This window comes from Cnephaeus nilssonii (assembly GCF_951640355.1).
Source record: "Cnephaeus nilssonii genome assembly, chromosome: X".
NCBI lineage: Eukaryota > Metazoa > Chordata > Mammalia > Chiroptera > Vespertilionidae > Cnephaeus > Cnephaeus nilssonii.
In genome coordinates this window covers 1,086,195-1,104,928 of record NC_137071.1, presented here as the reverse complement: position 1 = coordinate 1,104,928, position 18,734 = coordinate 1,086,195, and the positions used below count along the sequence as shown (strand labels likewise).

At 42.4% G+C, this 18,734-nt stretch overlaps 1 protein-coding gene across 3 annotated transcripts in view; it reads left to right on the top strand.

The window, feature by feature from the left end:
• Positions 1-18,734, top strand: part of ARHGAP6 (Rho GTPase activating protein 6) — a 506,928-nt gene that overhangs the window by 402,290 nt on the left and 85,904 nt on the right. For all 3 annotated transcript variants that reach the window (XM_079764312.1, XM_079764314.1, XM_079764313.1), the window contains exon 2: positions 1,356-1,515. In XM_079764312.1, coding sequence (XP_079620438.1) covers positions 1,356-1,515 — 160 coding nt within the window. The remainder of the gene's footprint in view (positions 1-1,355; positions 1,516-18,734) is intronic.

Genomic DNA, 18,734 nt, shown 5'->3' with positions numbered 1-18,734 from the left:
TCCTCTTGAAGGATGCCCCTGGAAGGAGTGGGGAATGTGACTCATTTAAGGCTAGCACGGGGTGCTGCCATAAATGTAAGAAAACAAGTGTTTCTCTTTAGATTAAACAGTACTTTTGACATATACTGTATATAAGAATGTTAAGCCAGGGAATCATGTGTGTGTCTGGATTCATTCAATTTACATATACACTGAGTGGCCAGAATATTATGATCGTTGAACGCATAATAATCTCGCCACTCAGTGTGTGTGTGTGTGTGTGTGTGTGTGTGTGTGTGTGTGTGTATGTGTGCATGAATTTGACCAGGTGCATGAATTTGTGCATGGGTGGGGTCCGGCCAGCCTGGCCAGTGTGAGGGGACATGGGTGGTTGGCCGGCCTGCCTGCTGGTGGAACTCCTGGTCGAGGGGACAATTTTCATATTAGCCTTTTATTATATAGAATATATACCGAGTGGCCAGATTATTATGCGTTCAGAGATCATCATAATCTGGCCTCTCAGTGTATATCAGATAAGGTCAAATGCGGTAACCACCTCCTAAGGTTGGTGGAGGGAATAACTAAAAAGCCCTTGGCACAGTCGCTGGTACACAATGGGATACCAGTACACATGGATCCTTCTATATCTTAGTGCACATGATGGCAATTAGCAGTTTTTCCTGTTACTGAGATACAAACCAAAAAGTTTCCATGTGATCCAATAAAAGAGAGGAAATTAGCGAACATATGTAATACTTTCAACAACAAAGATTTAAATCCCTAGCTGGTTTTTCTCAGTGGGTAGAGCATTGGCCCGAGGACTGAAGGGTCCCAGGTTCGATTCCGGTCAAGGGCACATGCCTGGGTTTTGGGATTGATCCCCAGTAGGTGCGTGCAGGAGGCAGCCGATCAACGATTCTCTCTCATCATGGATGTTTCTATCTCTCTATCCCTCTCCCTTCCTCTCTGACATCAATAAAAATATATTTTGAAAAAGAAAAGAAAAGAAAGATTTAAAAATAAGTAAATAAAAGAAAGGAAGAGGACATATGTAATACTTTCAACAATAAAGATTTAAAAATAAATAAATCAAGAGAGGCTGAGGACGCGGGCAGCACCTTCCGCAGCGTTTTCCTTGGCCTGTGTGTGCATCATTACATGGGACCGGGGGCCCCAGCAGGTGCTCGGGGTTTTGATGTTTGCAACTAACTGGGAAAAGCCATGGTGAGCTAAGAGTGGATTTGATTGTAGGCCTCGAGAGGCAATTTTTGAACCAAAGGGTGAAGTTTGCTTGACTTTATTGCTAACGAAGAGGATGAGACCTGTAGCTCTAGGCAGACTGTGTAACTCTTGCTGTTTCTCCCCTGGGTCTGCAGGGTGACTTCACCTGGAACAGCATGTCGGGCCGCAGCGTACGGCTCCGGTCGGTTCCCATCCAGAGCCTCTCCGAGCTGGAGCGAGCCAGGTTGCAGGAAGTGGCTTTTTATCAGTTGCAGCAGGACTGTGACCTGAGCTGTCAGATCACCATTCCCAAAGGTAAGGCCCCGTCTGTTATTCCATCGGGGACGCTGCGAGTCACACATCCGCTCTGCCAGAGCCGCAGGGTGCAAAGTCAGCTCACAGCTGACGTCACACGGGAAGGAAACTGGAGCCTCTTAGTCCTTGGCTGGCATTAGTGTCCATTTTAAAAGACGCGTTCAAGAGGGGCAATTTACAAGTCAACTGGTATGTTGACTTAAAGGGAAGGTCAACATGGGGCATTCAAAAGGAAAGCTGTGGCCCGGCCGGCGTAGCTCAGTGGTTGAGCATCGACCTGTGGACCAAGAGGTCATGGTTCAATTCCTGGTCAGGACACATGCCCAGGGTTGCAGGCTCCATCCCCAGTCAGGGGCGTGCAGGAGGCAGCCGATCAATGGTTCTCAATTCATTGATGTTTCTATCTCTCTCTCCCTGTCCCTTCCTCTCTGAAATCAATAAAAATATGTTTTGTTTTGTTTTGTTTTTTTAATATATTTTTATTGATTTCAGAGAGGAAGGGAGAGAGAGAGAGAGAGAGAGAGAGAGAGAGAGAGAGAGAGAGACATCAGTGATGAGAGAGAATCATGGATCGGCTGCCTCCTGCACGCTGCCTACTGGGGATCGATCCCGCAACCCGGCATGTGCCCTTGACTGGAATCGAACCCAGGACCCTTCAGTCCGCAGGCCGATGCTCTATCCCCTGAGCCACACCAGCTAGGGCAAAAAAAAATATGTTTTTTAAAAAAAGGAAAGCCGTGCATATCTCAACAGTCCACATGGCTTCAGAACAAGCAGTTAGAAGTTTCAGAAAGGTCAGCTTAAAGGTTTAGAAGAAAACTCATGTCTATCTCAACATGATTTCAAAATAACCAGTTGAAAAGAATGTTTTAACAATCTATTAAACTTGTCATCTGACCTTATGCAAACCCCAAATCAGGGATTATGCCAACGTTAACTCATTTTTATCCAGTCCTTCACTTGGCATGCCTATGTTGGGGTTCACGACTGTGACACTGGAGCAAGGCCAGGCTTGGTTGTATGATGTCCTTACACATACAGATCCTGATTCTGTTGAAGATGAAAAAGCATATATTTGAAATCCTCTCATCCATAAAAGTCTGTTTCTGAATGTTTACTAACCTCTAAAAGGGTACTTTACGATTTGTATTAGCGTGGAGCAGAAATGTAATCTGAGGTAGAATGAAAAGCTATGGTGTTATACAAATAGAGTAAAACCCACCATAACAAGCAACATTGGCTGGGTGCCTGACATTTAAAGGGATAACAAGCATCTAAAAGCTACAAGATTCCTTTGGAGGATTTCAGTGTCTTAAGAAATTCTACTTTGTTTTCTTTTACTGGGGCTTGAGGGGATGAATCATGAATATTTATTTATAAAATAATTCATATCATACACACACACACACAGAGATATCTGGCAAAACTTAGTTGTCACAGCTTGGAGAAGGATGCAACTGACATGTACTGGGTAGAAGCCAGGATGCTGTCAAACACCCTACAGTACACAGGACAGTACCCCACAACAAGCACTGTCAGGCCCCAAGTGCCCAAGTGGAGTTGTTGAGCAGCCTTGTACTTACAGTCTGTCCATACCATCATGGCAGCCCTAGCTGGTTTGACTCAGTAGATACAGCATTGGCCAGCAGACTGAAGGGTCCCGGGTTCGATTCTGGTCAAGGGCACATGCCTGGGTCGTGGCCTCAATCCTCGGTGGGGGGCATGCAGGAGGCAGCTGATCAATGGTTCTCTCTCATCATTGATGCTTCTATCTCTCTCTCCCTCTCCCTTCCTCTCCGAAATCAATAAAAATATATTTTTAAAAATAGCGAAGCTGGCAGTATGGCGTTCTTGGCTCATCTATGGCTCAGGATAAGGGCACTGGCTTAAACATCTTAAAAACAGGATTTGAGGATTGTCCCCTCACTCCCTCCAACTGTGAGCTTGGTCAGTGCACCTCTGTAGTAAAAGTCTCCGTTTTGTGGACTAGAAAGAGTAGCACAGAAACACTGAGCCCACAGTTTCTGTTGGATGGAGACTCCTAAGGACCCATTTAGTCTTTAAGCTGAAATCTGGGACTCTGCTGGATGTCTAAGAGTTCAGGAGAAGGAAGAGGTAGATGAGGGCAAGGGGCTGGTGGGACACACGTCTCACCGACGCCCTCCCTGCGCCCTGGGCTTCCTAGGCATGCGCTGCTTGCCACTACAACCACAGCCAGCTCCTTCCAGGAGGAAATCCCTGCCCCTGTTATATCTTTTCATGTTAATCGAACACAAAGAATCCTCAGCTCAATTAAGAAATAAAGCACTTTGACAATTGATGGCGAATGAGTACTAACCAGTCAGGAGGGTTATTGCTTCCCCCTAGGGCAGACTCATCCTGCCTCACCTTGCCTTGGTTTGGTTGTAGGTGGAAGTGAGGCCTGCCTTCTCCCCATTAACTCACAAGGTGGCCCAAGTGAAGCCTGAGTCCTCGCTCCCCTTCACAAGCATAGATGTTCTTTCAGTTCCTAAAAAAAAAAAAGAAAGGAAAGGAAAGGAAAGGAAAAGAAAAGAAAGGAGAAAAGAAAAGAAAAGAAAAGAAAAGAAAAGAAAAGAAAAGAAAAGAAAAGAAAAGAAAGAAAAGAAAAGAAAAGAAAAAAATGTTGTTGGCAAACCCAATTTGTAGTGGAGGGAATGATGACAGGAAAGGGAAGGGAAGGGAAGGGGAGGGGAGGGGAGGGGAGGGGAGGGGAGGGGAGGGGAGGGGAGGGGAGGGGAGGGGAGGGAAGGGAAGGGAAGGGAAGGGAAGGGAAGGAAAGGGAAGGAAAGAAGAAAAGAAAAGAAAAGAAAAGAAAAGAAAAGAAAAGAAAAGAAAAGAAAAGAAAAGAAAAGAAAAGAAAAGAAAAGAAAAGAAAAAAATGTTGTTGGCAAACCAATTTGTAGTGGAGGGAATGATGACTCTAAAAAGTTATGTGAAACCTACATTGGATGCACACCAGATAAGATATCAGGGAACAAATATTATTTGTAGCTTTATTTTTAAAGCCAGTTAATTTGACGTTCCTCTTTGTCCCTGCTTTTAAAGAGTCTACTGAATAAATAACCTTTACCAAACAGGCAACTTTATAAAATGTGTCTGCTGGAAGTTCTGTCGGCATTGCTCATTTCTGAGACTATGTACTTCACATTCAGGAAAAGATTCGCTCTATCAGATGCCCAAAAATGTTCATGCTATAGGAGCTATTTTGATAGAAAATGGGAGCTAATGTGTGTGTGTGTTTTTGTGGTTTTTGAAAATATTTTTTATTTCAGAGAGGAAGGGAGAGGGAGAGGGAGAGAGAGATAGAAACATCAATAATGAAAGAGAATCATTGATCGGCTGCCTCCTGCACATCCCCTACTGGGGATGGAGTTTGCAACCCGGGCATGTGCCATTGACTGGAATCGAACTGGGGACCCTTCAGTCTGCAGGCCGAAGCTCTATCCACTGAGCCAAACCAGCTAGGGCGGGAACTAATATTTTATCAATATTTTCTTATGGAGGAGAAAAGGAGTTGTGTGGTGGGATGGAAATGAACAGACATCACCCAGGATTACTGAGGCTATTGTTTTGCGCAAATGATTATAGACATTAAATATTTACCAAGATCCTTCAAATGCATGGAGTGTTATGACGGCAGCTTTGATCGGAGGGTGGCCACTTGGTTCCATGCAAACCCCCAAGTGGAGGTTCTAAGTAGGGTCAGATTCACTGTGTGCATTATTTACTCAGGAAAATAAATACAGTGGACCTAGAACCGAAAGAAATGATAGCAAGCCTAATGAGACAATGGGTATAATGAAAATGGAAATATACTAAGCTCACATTTCAGCTCTTCGCCACTTTAGGATGAGTATAGGGATTTGTTTACGGGTATCTGTTTGAAGAACATCCTCCCTCTTTGAGACTGGTGTCTTCAGGGCTCAGATAAATGATATAATATGTTCACCAGCTTCTGGGATTCACCATAGAGAGGGAGGAATAGGAGGTTGAGGAGTTGGGAAATTACTGGGGTGATTGCCTAGCATGGACTGCAGGGATGGGATCCAGAGCACGAGTAGGGACTTTGACTTCCTCTCAAGCACATCAGTTATATGGTACAGATGCAAGTACATGAGAAGAAGATGGGAGAGCATGTATAATTTCACTCCAGATTGCCTCTCTGTTTTCCGTGAAATAGGAAGCAATTTTACATGCTAGGAGTGAGGATGGACAGGAGGTATTGGAGGTTTAAGGACAGAGGAGAGGAAGAGAGGGGAACCAGTGGACCAGCAATGTTGCAGGATTGCAGGGCAGTCCAAAAGGTGCATTTGAGGTTAGTGTCTGGGAATTTAAATTTCAAAATAAGCATCCTGGCAACTAAACACTACTAAAGCAAAATACACCTTTTTGCAATTCAAATTCCCCAGAGCTGGTTAATCAAATCTCTATTAGTCGGGATTTTCTAGTTGAGTTCAATGATAGTAGAGAAGCACCTGGCAGTGGAGAGTGTTGTAGGCAGAATAATGCCACCCCCCCAACCCCCAATGATGGCCATGTCCTTGTCCCTGGAACCTGTGAACATGTTACCTCACAGGCCAAAAGGAACTTTGCAGATGTTATCAGTTAAAGTCCCTAAAATAGTGAGACTATCCTGGATTATTTGGGAGGGCCCACACTGATCATGTGGGTACTTAAAAGAAGTGAAACTTTCCCAGCTGTAGTCAGCGAGAGAGATGACTAAATGCAATGTTGCTGTCTTTGAAGATGGAGGAAGGGGCCATAAGCCAAATGAAAGCAGCCTCTAGATACTAGAAAAGGCAAGGAAACAGATTCTCCTAGAGCTTCTAGAAAGGACTGCAACCCTAATGACACCTTGATTTTAGCCCAGTGAGACCCATCTCAGACTTCTGACCTCCAGAAATCCTATATAATAAAGAGCTAATATGCAAATGGCCATCACACCCTCATGCCGTCATGCTGTAATGGCTCAGACACTCAACACTGGGGAGAGAGGAAAGGGGAACAGTCAGGCTGTGGCCCGGGAGAGGGACAAACTGCCCACCCCGCAATCCCGGGTGCCAGTGACTACACCTGTGCCTGCGGCCCAGGAGAGGGACAAGCCGCCTGCCCACAGTCCCCTGTGGCTGTGGCTGGCCCGGGCGAAGCCGGCCTGGGTCCTGGGTGCCTGCAGCCAGCCAGAGGGAGGGAAGCCCGGGTCCCGGGTGCCTGCGACTGGCTGGAGGAGGGAATCATGGGTCCTGGGTGCAGGGTGAGGCAGAGGTGTTTAGGAGCGATCAGGCAGCAGGGGAGCAGTTAGGGGCAATCAGACCGATAGGGGAGCAGTTAGGGGAGATCAGTCAGGCAGGCAGAGGTGGTTAGGGGTGATCAGGCAGGCGAGCGGTTAGGGGCCAGTGGTCCCAGATTGCAAGAGGCAGTCAGACATCCCCTGAGGGGTCCTGGATTGAAGAGGGTGCAGGCTGGGCTGAGGGACCCACCCACCCCCATGCATGAATTTTGTGCACCGGGCCTCTGGTATCAGATAATAAACTTGAGTTGCTCATGTAACTAAATTTGTGGTCATTTGTTATAGCAGTGATAGGAAACTAATACAGTGTCCAATGAAATGATTGTAATCCCAGACCCTGGAATCCAAGTTGGATAAAGAAGAGAAGTTAGAAATAAATGTAAAAGACATATTTTTCTTGAATAAAAAGAATCTATAAAATAAATATGTCAATTATGTCATTAATCATCTTTAAACTGAATGTGATTCCAAAACACATACCAACAGAATTTGTTTTTGTAATATCACTAACTTGATCTAAACATCATCTGGGCAAATAATTCTGTGAGAGTAGGAAGGCAAAAATATGAAAAGGGTCAAATGAAAATGATCTCTATCCATTTGTTAAAATGTCATAAAGCGAAAGCAATTAAAAGAGTATTGTACTGCTTCATAATAGGCAAATCGATGGGAGACAACAGTTCAGAAATTAACTAAAATTGCTGTGAGAACTATGACATGATAAATATTGCATTTCTTGTCAGGGAAATGATGGATTATTATTGTATTTGCAACAGCGAGACAACCATTGAGGAGAAAAGGCTGGATTCTGCCCTTACTCCTTACATCTATGTAAATTGATATGGAAGAAAGATTTGAAGATTTAAAAAGTGAAACTATAAATGCACCAAAGCCAAACATAGCTGGATATTTAAATATTTTTACATTGGGAAATTCATCATCCAGAAAACATAGAGTGATACATTTTACTATATTAGAAAAAAAAAGAATCATCTTTGTTGCCAACAAATAAATCAATAAATAGAAATGTACAGCACATGTGACAAACTAAAGGCTAACTTCTCTACTATAAAAACCTTTGTTACAAGTTAATATGAGAAAAAATAATTAAAATATAGACAAATTACAGGCAGCTCACAGAAAAAGATATGCAATTGATTTATGAATATTTGAAAAGATGCCCACCCTCATATTCATTAGATAAATGCAACCTAAACAACAAGGAAATATTTTCTCTTACATTAGACTGGCTTCAAAAGGGGGACAATATACTTTACTAGTAGCCCGATGCATGAAATTCATGTACAGGGGGTGTACCTCAGCCCGGCCTGCACTCTCTCCAATCTGGGACCCCTTAGGGGATGTCTGACTGCTGGTTTAGGCCTGATCACAGGGATTGGGCCTAAACCAGCAGTCAGACATCCCTCTCACAATCTGGGACTGCTGGCTCCTAACTACTCACCTGCCTGCCTGCCTGATTGCCCCTAACCACTCTGCCTGCTGGCCTGATCACCCTCAACTGCCCCCCTCTGCCAGCCTGCTCACCCCCAATGCCCCCCCCCGCCAGCCTGCTCACTTCCAACTGCCCCCCCCACTAGCCTGATCACCCCCAACTTCCCTCCCCTCCTGGCCTAATTGACCCTAATCGCCTCTGCCTCAGCCCCGCCACCATGGCTTTGTCTGGAAGGACGTCCAGAAGGTCTCCCGGAAGGTCTCCCAGTCTAATAGCATATTACCCTTCTATTATTATAGATAGGAAAACAGACACTCATATACTTGTGGCAGCAACAAGGCAATTTGGCAACATATAACTTTTAAGTGGCCCAACAATTCTACTAGTAAAAATGTATCTCACAGATACATATTTGTATGAATTGAGTTAGGCTAACCACTTTGTGCCTTAACAGTATAATCATTTCTTTCTTACTCAGGCACCATCCAGAACAGGTTGGCCATGGGGGTCAGGAGAGTAGACCCTGCTCTTCGCAGTTATTCAGGGACCTAGGCTTTTCACATCTTGTGGCTCCTCCCTCCTCTGTTACATTCAGCCAGGAGACACACAAACTAAAAACTAATAACATTTCCATAAACCTTACAAGATGACTGATGAGGTTGATATGTTACTCCTGCTAAACTTAAGATATTTTGAAAAGGGATTTTTGAAGATGCTACAGAGAATCTAGATAACTTTTTAGTGGTTGAAATCAGGAGGCCTTTTGGTGGGAGGGATCATATCTAACAATAGAGTGTCTCTTAGGCAACCATGGAATGTTTCTGCCTGGTCAAAGGCTACTCTTGGCATAGGCTCTTGGATCAGTCTTCCTATTCTGTAAATGGCCTGGTCTTTAACAGTGGAGCTGAGAAACAAATGTGGAGAACATGGTCAAGAACTTAAGCAGCACCTAATGGCTTGTATGAACTTTTCATTTATTCAAAATGCATGAATAGAGCACTGTTATGTATCAGGTAGTATGTTTAGGCTCAATTACTATTACTTTGATAGCATTTTAATACAAATGGTCTAAGGCAGGGGCTAACAAACTGGCTTACTGGCCAAACCCAGGTCCCATTTGTTTTTGTAAATAGAGTTTTGATGAACTACAGCCATGCTCATCCATTTACATGTTGTCTATGGCTGCTTTCACTTGACAACGGTAGAGTTTAAGTGTTGTGACAGCCCATATGTCTCACAGAGTCTCAGATGTTTAGAATCTGGCCCTTTATAGAAAAAATTTTCTGACCTCTGGTCTAACGTCAAATGAAAGAAAGTGGCATATTTCTGCCACAATTAACAAAGCAGGTTAGTGTACGCAGTGTGGCTGAATCTCATTATAGTGTAAGCTAAGCATGTAAAGCCCAGTGGTTCCATGGGAGGGAAATGCATATTCATGTTTTTAATGCTCTTTTGTCTCTCTTGCTTCAGTTAATTTCTGATATCACAGTTGAGAAAGGCTTTGTTTATGTATTTTGAAAACAGTTTCACAGAATGAGTAATAGCTGATGGTTTAAGAAAATGTGGACAATACCCTAATAGAAGAGTACCCTGACCCCTCAAAATTGCTCAATTTTATGGCTTCCTCATAAAATGGTCCCTCACCATTGTCCCTTAGGTAATGTAAACCCAAGTAAACAACTCAGGGAAATCAAGAAAATGATATTTTTGGTAGACTAACACTGCAGCTGTCTTTGGTTTGTGATTTAAATGTTGATTTTAAAAATAAGGACCACCTGGTGGGCATGGAAATTGAGCTTGGATATTTGTGTAACAGCCCTAGAGAGAAAATAGAACTAACTTATTTCTATGTTATTCTTGCTGGCAATGTTCAGCTGAAGAGGTGATGTGCTACAATGTCTGTTAAAGCTTTTTTGTATAAATAAAAATGAAGTTGAGCCAGGCCGGCATGGCTCCGTGGTTGAGCATCAACCTATGAACCAGGAGATCACAGTTCCATTCCCAATCAGGGCACATGCCCAGATTGTGGGCTCAATCCCCAGTCTGAGGCATGCAGGAGGCAGCCGATCTATGATTTTCTCTCATCATTAATGTTTCTGTCTCTCTCTCTCCCTCTCCCTTCCTCTCTGAAATCGTTTTTCAAAATGAAGTTGAAACCTGGATTAAAGTCCACAACTCAAATGTATGTAGAAATGCTGGTAGGAAGAAAATAGGGTGATCAAAAAAAGTTAGACCCCTGGGCTTAGAGGTCCTCAACAAATGATTCTATTGTGTGAGCTGTGGAACTGGTTGTATCTTCTATGTGTCCACAATGACCTTTTCTGTGATCTTCCCAGAAAATTGTGACTTCCCATTGGATAAGGCTATATTTTATTTGTCTTTGAATCTGGAACACCAGGTAAACTGCCCAATAAACCACTGACCCTTAGCAAATCATTGAGAAAGTGAATTAGTACATGTATGCATGCATGCATATTCTCATTTAAAAGTGTGTTCCTTCATTCTTCCCTATCTCTCTAAAGAGCATCAATCACCTTTCAATTATCTCCCCCAATATCCTTGTAATGATTTTGAAATAACCTCAATGCTTCCCTATTAGTTCACCCCATGCCCAGTTTCCAACTTTGATGGTCTCATAGGGTTAATGTGAGTCTTAAATGAGGCAATAACTATGATGAGCTTAAAACATCTCCCAACATCTTGAATACTCTCAATAAAAGTTATCTATCACCATTATCATTAATATTATCATCATCACCATCACCATATCACTTTGTCTTATATCTTCCTCCAAAGGTAGGCATTTCATCATTATGTCTCACCTTAACTACATATAGATAGCCATAGATCTTCACCTGCTTTGCTCAATTCACAGGTTCACCCTCATTCTGCCCACCACACAATCCTCTCCTTTGTTGGAAAAATGTCAAGAAACTAAAACTCTCGAGGCCCTCTGTTGCCTACTGATGTCACTATCAAGGCCATTTACAGTAGGATTCCATATAAAAGAAGAAATCCATATAAAAGAAGAATTTTGTTTGCACTTGTTCTGAGAATGCACCACAGATTTAAGTTTATTTACCTTAGAGCAGTAGGTTTAAAACTTCTTGTCCACAATCTAAGGTAAGAAATACATTTGACATCTCAGCCCATGAAACACAAGAACCAAATGGTGCTTATTTTATAAAAAAAATACATTTTATTGATTTTACAGAGAGGAAGGGAGAGGGTTAGAGTCAGAAACATTGATGAGAGAGAAACATCAATCAGCTGCCTCCTGCAACACCCCCCACTGGGGGTGTGCCTGCAACCCAGGTACATGCCCTTGACCAGAATCGAACCTGGGACCCTTCAGACCTCAGACTGATGCTCTATCCACTGAACCAAGCTGTCCAGGGCCCAAATGGTGCTTATCTTTATCAGTGATGCACTTTAATATTTTCTATCATTTCTCTCCTGTCATCTTCTATTTGATTCTCTATCGTTTTCTAAAATACACTTGTCCTGACCCACAGTTTGACTAACACAGTTTTAGAAGGCAGATGGAATGGAGAAGTGGCAATCAAGGACAACAAAAATGTCAGTATGGAAAACGTTCGGTTGTTCTTTGCTGTGGCTCTCGGGACCTGGGTAAGATGGATGGGGCATTGTTTCCGTAGGGCCACAGAACTGAGCCTAGGCTAGGCACTTGGCCTAAGCATCTTGTGCCTCCTCTTTCTATCACTATGAAATGCCACCCACAGGGCTTCCCGTGGTGCTTCCCTGCTGTCTCCCCTATCGCCAAGCAGCCTGGAGAGGGACATATGTGGGCTTGAGGTTCTAAAGCGCTAGGAGCCTCTAATGGAGGCTTTAGTGTCATGTCAATAGGAGTGCACATCCTTTGTGTTTCTCTCCCATTGATATTTCTGTCTTTCCCTCTCTCTCTTCTACTCTCTCTAAAAATCAATGGAAAAATATCCTCGGGTGAGGATTAACAAATAGAAAAGTAGTACACATCCTCAAGGAGTTCCTAGTCAGTCAATAGAGAAAACACAAATACGTGAATTCTATTAAAAGAGCTGTGGATATCATCTATCCGAGTTACCTTTGGTAACCCTTAGAGATAAAAGAGACTGCCTCATCTACTTATTCCAGTAAAAGCCAGGAAGGACAGAGGTTTCCCTGCAGGTTCCTTTGTGATTTTCTTCTTGGATGCTCTCCTCTGCGCCACAGGGCTTTTACTATGTCAAGTTCTCCAGCGTGTGCTGCTAAATGATTCTATTCTGGTGCCAAGCAGGCAGGCCAAGACAAGAGTATGTGGCTCTTTAAGCCATATGCTTTGTGCCTTCATATCCACAAATAGCTCCCTATATGTTCTCAGACAAAATAGTTTTCCATCCAAGATCTTGTCTGTATTGGTCACATTCATATATCTTTATTGGAGCAGCAACTAGTATTGCACAAGGCTTTGGCATCCTGAACAAAACTTTTGTCACTGCAATTTCTGAAATATTCTGGCACCTTTCAAAGATTCCAAGACTACACCATTCCCTCTGTTGGGATTATGGCCCAAAAGTAAATTTGATCATTACAAAGAATGTTCCATCCTTAAAATATGAAATATGAACAGGGACTTCCATCCTAACTCTTTTTGTTTGTTTCCCCATAAGGTGAAACAAAGACAAATAAGTATTCATTGAAATTAATTACCAAGTGTTGTTGTTTTTTAAACCTATCAGGCTTTCTAGATAACTTGAAATTGAGCCTTCAAAATTATGAAAAATTCAATTAGTGGGTATTCATAAAATTTTTACAAATGAAGATGCTCTGGAAAAGTAGTTTAAGGAGTCTTCACTTAAGATAGGAGTGGGCAGCCTGGCCAGTGTTGCTCAGTGGTTGAGCATCAACCTATGAACCAGGAGGTCACAGTTCAATACCCAGTGAGGGCACATGGCCAGGTTGTGGGCTTGATCCCCAGTAGCCGGGGGTGGGGGGGCGGGGGTGTGCCAATCCATGAATCTCTCTCATCATTCATGTTTCTCTCTCCCTCTGAAATCAATAAAAATATACTTATTTTCAAAAAGAAAAAGATAGGAGTTGGGCAAACTACAGCCCAAAGGCCAAATCCAGCCCACTGCCCATTTTTGTAAATAAAGTTTTATTAAAATACAGCCACACTCATTTCTCATTTGTTTCTGTATTGTCTAAGTGCTACAGCCTCTGAGTAGAGTAGTTTTGACACAGACCATATCACCCACAGAGCCAAAAATATTTACTATCTGGACCTTTATAGGAAAAACTTGCTGACTTCTGATTTAAGAGATTACTATTAATTCAATATAGTAATTTGTAATTATTATTTGTGTAATTGATCAACTATACCTGTGTAGTCATTTCCATCTCTTTGCTATCTTAATTTTATTGTGTAAAAATTGGGTGTTGTTTTAATAGTCAGACTTTGTAACTCTCAGATGTTTTAGCGTTTATATTATGTGACCAAATATTTTTTCAAGGTGGATAATAAAGTCCCTTGGTGGCACCAAAGAAGTAAGAAGAGTTAATATTTTTATGAGTTGCTTAAACAGCTGATGCCACCATACAGCTAGACTCATCCATAACTCATTAATTCAGTGTCCTTCCATCTTTCTTCCCTGCTATCATCAGTGGGCCACTTTGTTCTTTGGTTGCCTTCCTTCATGGTCACAAAATGGCCCGGCTGCCTCTGGCATCACTGTCCCTGTGCACAGCATGAAGAGGCAAAGAAGGGTAGTTACTCTTCAGCAAGTATCTTCAGTAACAGAGGATTTTCCCTGCTGCCTCCCAGTAGACTTCCCTCCCTTCCGGCCAGTCCCCAAGTCAATACTGGCATGCAAGAACAAATCACTGAAATCGTCTTCACCTAAGATTATTTTCCTGAACCTGGAGTGACAAAATAGGGAAAGAAAAAATTGGGAGGGGGCAGGTGTAGTAGGATAAAGATGGATTTAGACTAGAAACTATCCATGTACATAATAGCAATATCATCTTCTGCCATTGCAAATAAGCAATAGGGAGGGAACTATTTTTATATCATACTAGTGGCCCTGTGCACAAATTTGTGCATGGGGGGTGGGGTTACCTCAGCCCAGCCTGCACCCTCTCCAATTGGGGACCCCTTGGGGGATGTCCGACCTCCGGTTTTAAATTGGTGGTCAGATATCCCTCTCGCATTCTGGGACTTCTGGCTCCTAACCACTCACCTGCCTGCCTGCCTACCTGATCACCCCTAACTGCTCTCCCCTGCTGGCCTTATCACCCCTAACTGCCTCTGCCTGCCTGATCGCTCCTAACTGCCCTTCTCTGCTGGCCTGATCTCACCCCCAACTGCCCTCCCCTGCCAGCCTGATCTCTCCCTCAACTGCCCTCTCTGCCTCGGCCCCCACCACCATGGCTTTGCCCAGAAGGAAGTTGGACATCTGGAAGATGGCCAGTCAACCTAGTCAAATTAGCATATTACCCTTTTATTAGTATAGATAGATTATATAGGATAGGATTGCTTAAATGGGGGGGGGAGGGGGCAGTAAGCCTTTTTCAGCAGGAGGAGATGCTCTTGGCAGACAAAAATACATAATCCCTATATCTGGACTGATAGCCAGCCATATGCACTCTACTGTCAAACTATACTGCTCATTAAAAAATTGAACTGCTTTCTTACACCTTGTACCAAACAGCTGTTGCCCTTAAAACCCCTCCTCAGCCCCCACCTTAGGTTCTGCCTTTGCAGTTCAGCCCACAACCTGCACATGTGCCCTTGACTGGAATCGAACCTGGGACCCTTTGGTCCGCAGGCTAACACTCTATCGACTGAGCCAAACCAGCTAGGGCTGGACCCTTGGTTTTTATATATTAGGATTTATTTGATTTAGTGTCTAGTACAGTGTGTTGAATGTGCTGCTCAGGAAATATTTGAGAAATGGAATGGATTAAAAATTCAATCATAGCACATTCAGTCATATCTCAAAGAATAACCAAAAATGAGAATGGAGAAAGAAAGAATGAGGAGCCTAATAGTTTTCATCTAATTGCATCATCTGTGCAGTTACTGAATTGATGAGAGCTCTTTTTATGGGAGCAACTGGCAGAAATTTTGAGGAGTTCCCAAGGCTTAATTCTATGATTTAAAGATATATGATTCCCTCATATTTGTTCAGTGTAAAACAATATGTGTCAAAAGAAAGTTGATAAATTAGCCCCTTACCTAGGTTAAAAATCACATTACGTGTACACTTTGCCTGACTATCTTTTCAACTGGAGCTACAAGTTTTGGCTTTAAAATGAATAATGAAGAAATCCCCATAATTTGGAATTGAATTTCCTTGAGTTAATAATCCAGGGTATTTCTTTGGGATACGTGATTTCTGTCCTTTCGTTCTCCTACCTGCTCTCTTCCCTTTATACTCCAGAAAAGAAATATAGCTTAAGGAAATGACTGGCCATAAGCCATTTTTCTTGCTCTGGTATTTGGAAACTTTTGTCTCTGCAAATACAATGTCTACCTAGACTAAGTGAAAAATACCATTTTCAATTTAAGGGATGTGCAATAAGAGATGCAAATTCAGGCCCCTAGCTGGTTTGGCTTGGTGGATAGAGCATCAGCCTGCGGACTGAAGGGTCCTGGGTTCAATTCTGGTCAAGGGAACATGCCCAGGTTGTGGGCTCAATTCCCAGTGAGGGGCGTGCAGGAGGTAGCCAGTCAGTGGTTCACTCTCATCATTGATGTTTCTATCTCTCTCTCTCTCCTTCTTCCTTCCTCTCTGAAATCAATAAAATATATTTTTTTAAAAAGAGAGAAGCAAATTCAGGAGCCTGGACTAGCTCCTCACTTAGGAAAAGATAACAACAGGTTTGCCCCACTAGAATATGACTTTATAGTTATAGTTGCTAGGGGTTTTTTTTACTCATAGCAATTGAATGTGGAAAAAATGACAGCAAGTAAAAGATCCTTCTAGGGCATAATTTGATCATGACCAGTTATTACAGCAAGCAGTGATTACAAAGAACGCCTGGTTATGGAAAAACCATAGTTGAGCTTTTAAGCCCATGGCATCCAGGCCATGTGATCCGCTTCCCTATCTCACATTTTGATACAATAACGAGACAAGGTCTACAAATTAAGTCTCTCAATAATTTTCTGTTCATAGAAACATACTTGCTTTGAGGTTCAATATTCTGCAAGGTTTCTCTCTTGAGGAAACATTTCAGAACTAATTACCTTGCCAAAATAATTTATACAAAACAGAAAACGTTTCCTAGTGTTTAATTTAGCTGGAAGCATGGTGACCTCCAACAACTGACTCCCTTTGCAACAGTAAGAGGCTCACAGAATGTTCTTATTTTCTGACCACAGCTTTGATAATTTCACCACCACTTCAACATGTAAACTGTGGGGATTAGTACATTTCACAAGTACTTTGGGGAGCCTCAACTCTAAGGAAAGGCATCTGTATTGCTTAAGAATACCATGAATATTTTCTTCCCTGAGAAACAGACACTTTGGAAACGAATTTTGAAAAAAGTCTAACCCACAAGGTGCTAGCAGGATAAAGAAACAGTGTTTAATTGTTTAATTCATTGGGATTCACACCAAGGGAAATGACTCAATAACTGCATTTCTACCTGCCTTCTATTTCAATCAAGGTTAATGGAAGAATTGCTAAAGATAAGGTGATATATAAATAAAAAATTTGACCTATGGATTTGATTACATAACCAAGTCTATAGCATGGAATATTTCTTTAAAGGAGATAGATGGATTGATGGATAGATAGATGATAGATAGATAGATAGATAGATAGATAGATAGATAGATAGATGATAGATCTCCAAAGTTGACTGAATGGTAGAGCCAGTTTGGGCTTTAATACATTGTTTTCTACTTTTTCCATGTAGGTTGTTTTCTTCCAGAATTCTTATTTGTCATGCTCTTGAACCCTAGTTCCCACTAAATTAACTGTCACTCCACTTCCAAATTTGCAATTTTCTCACCTTCTTTCAAACAAACCAATTAGATGCTTATTGAGAATAGTATAATAATATATTAAGAGGCTTAAGATTAAAAAGGATTTCCTAGCCTAAGCAGTCACCATGTGCTTTACTGGGGAAACCCCCAATCAAAATTCGAAGGTCCCAAGAAGGCTAACACTTCGTCCTTTAAGACTGAACTCAAACGTTAGCCTTCCCAAGCAGAGTTGGGGACAGTCTTCTCACTTCTGACTTACCACTTAGTAAAATGTCTCCACTGAAGCATTTCTTCGTTTTTCTTTAATGAGGTTTTCATGTATCTGTCTTTAGCATGAAACTGAGTTTCTCAAAGGCAGAGATAGTGCCCATTCATCTGGGTTCGTAGAACCTAGTTCTGTCTCACCTTAGACACGTGCTTAAGCAATGTTGGATGGAGGGAAGGATAGATCAATGTATGGGTGATGAGCCCATTTTTTTAGGGGAAGATACCATGTAAACAGATAACTATTACAATGTAGAGAATATTCCCAAGCCAAGGAGATTGATCATGTTTTGTGGTCCAACATCCCTGGGCACTTTTAGAATGGGGAGGAGATCCCTGTTTCGGCTCTTTGCCTAAATCTCTGGGGTTAATCCCAGTTCAAGTCTTACATCAGAGTATTGCACTAGGCCAGTGGTCGGCAAACTCATTAGTCAACAGAGCCAGATATCAACAGTACAACGATTGAAATTTCTTTTGAGAGCCCAATTTTTTAAACTTCAACTTCTTCTAACGCCACTTCTTCAAAATAGACTCGCCCAGGCCGTGGTGTTTTGTGGAAGAGCCACACTCAAGGGGCCAAAGAGCCGCATGTGGCTCGCGAGCCGCAGTTTGCCGACCACAGCACTGGTCACATTGGTTCCACTATCCTGGGCTTGCTGCCATGCTTCCTGCTAAGAAGCAGAGGTGGCCATTTTCCTGGTAGTTACTTCCCCCTTTCTGTCACGGCTGCTCTCTCTTCCTCTTCTTGAATGTGGAGCAGACAACTCAAACTAGCAGAGGCAATTTTGAATTCATTCCACTGAGGATGGTGTTGGCAGTAACTGGCTCCAATGTCCATCCCGACTTTTCCTGAGATAACATTTTTGACTGGGCTTTTGATTGTTCTACTCTCATTAGTCCCTGTCTGTTTTCTGACGTTGACGTATTGGGTCCAATTAACTTACATTGAAGAGAGTAATCATTGGAAAACACTAACAGTAGTGTATGGGCACAATGAATGGCCCTCAATATCCGGGACCATAAATAATATTATTACTTCTTTGACAAACCTCCTTTTCCAAAGTAGAAATAAAATATCTGGTTTAGTCTTTTTCATGTCTTACTTTTGGGAGGTTTGTGGCTTGAGAGCCCTCACAAAGGGAAATAGATGAAACTAAAGGATGAATTTGTTTTAGGTAAGGATAAAATATCTGTTTAGTAAACACTTTCGTAAGACA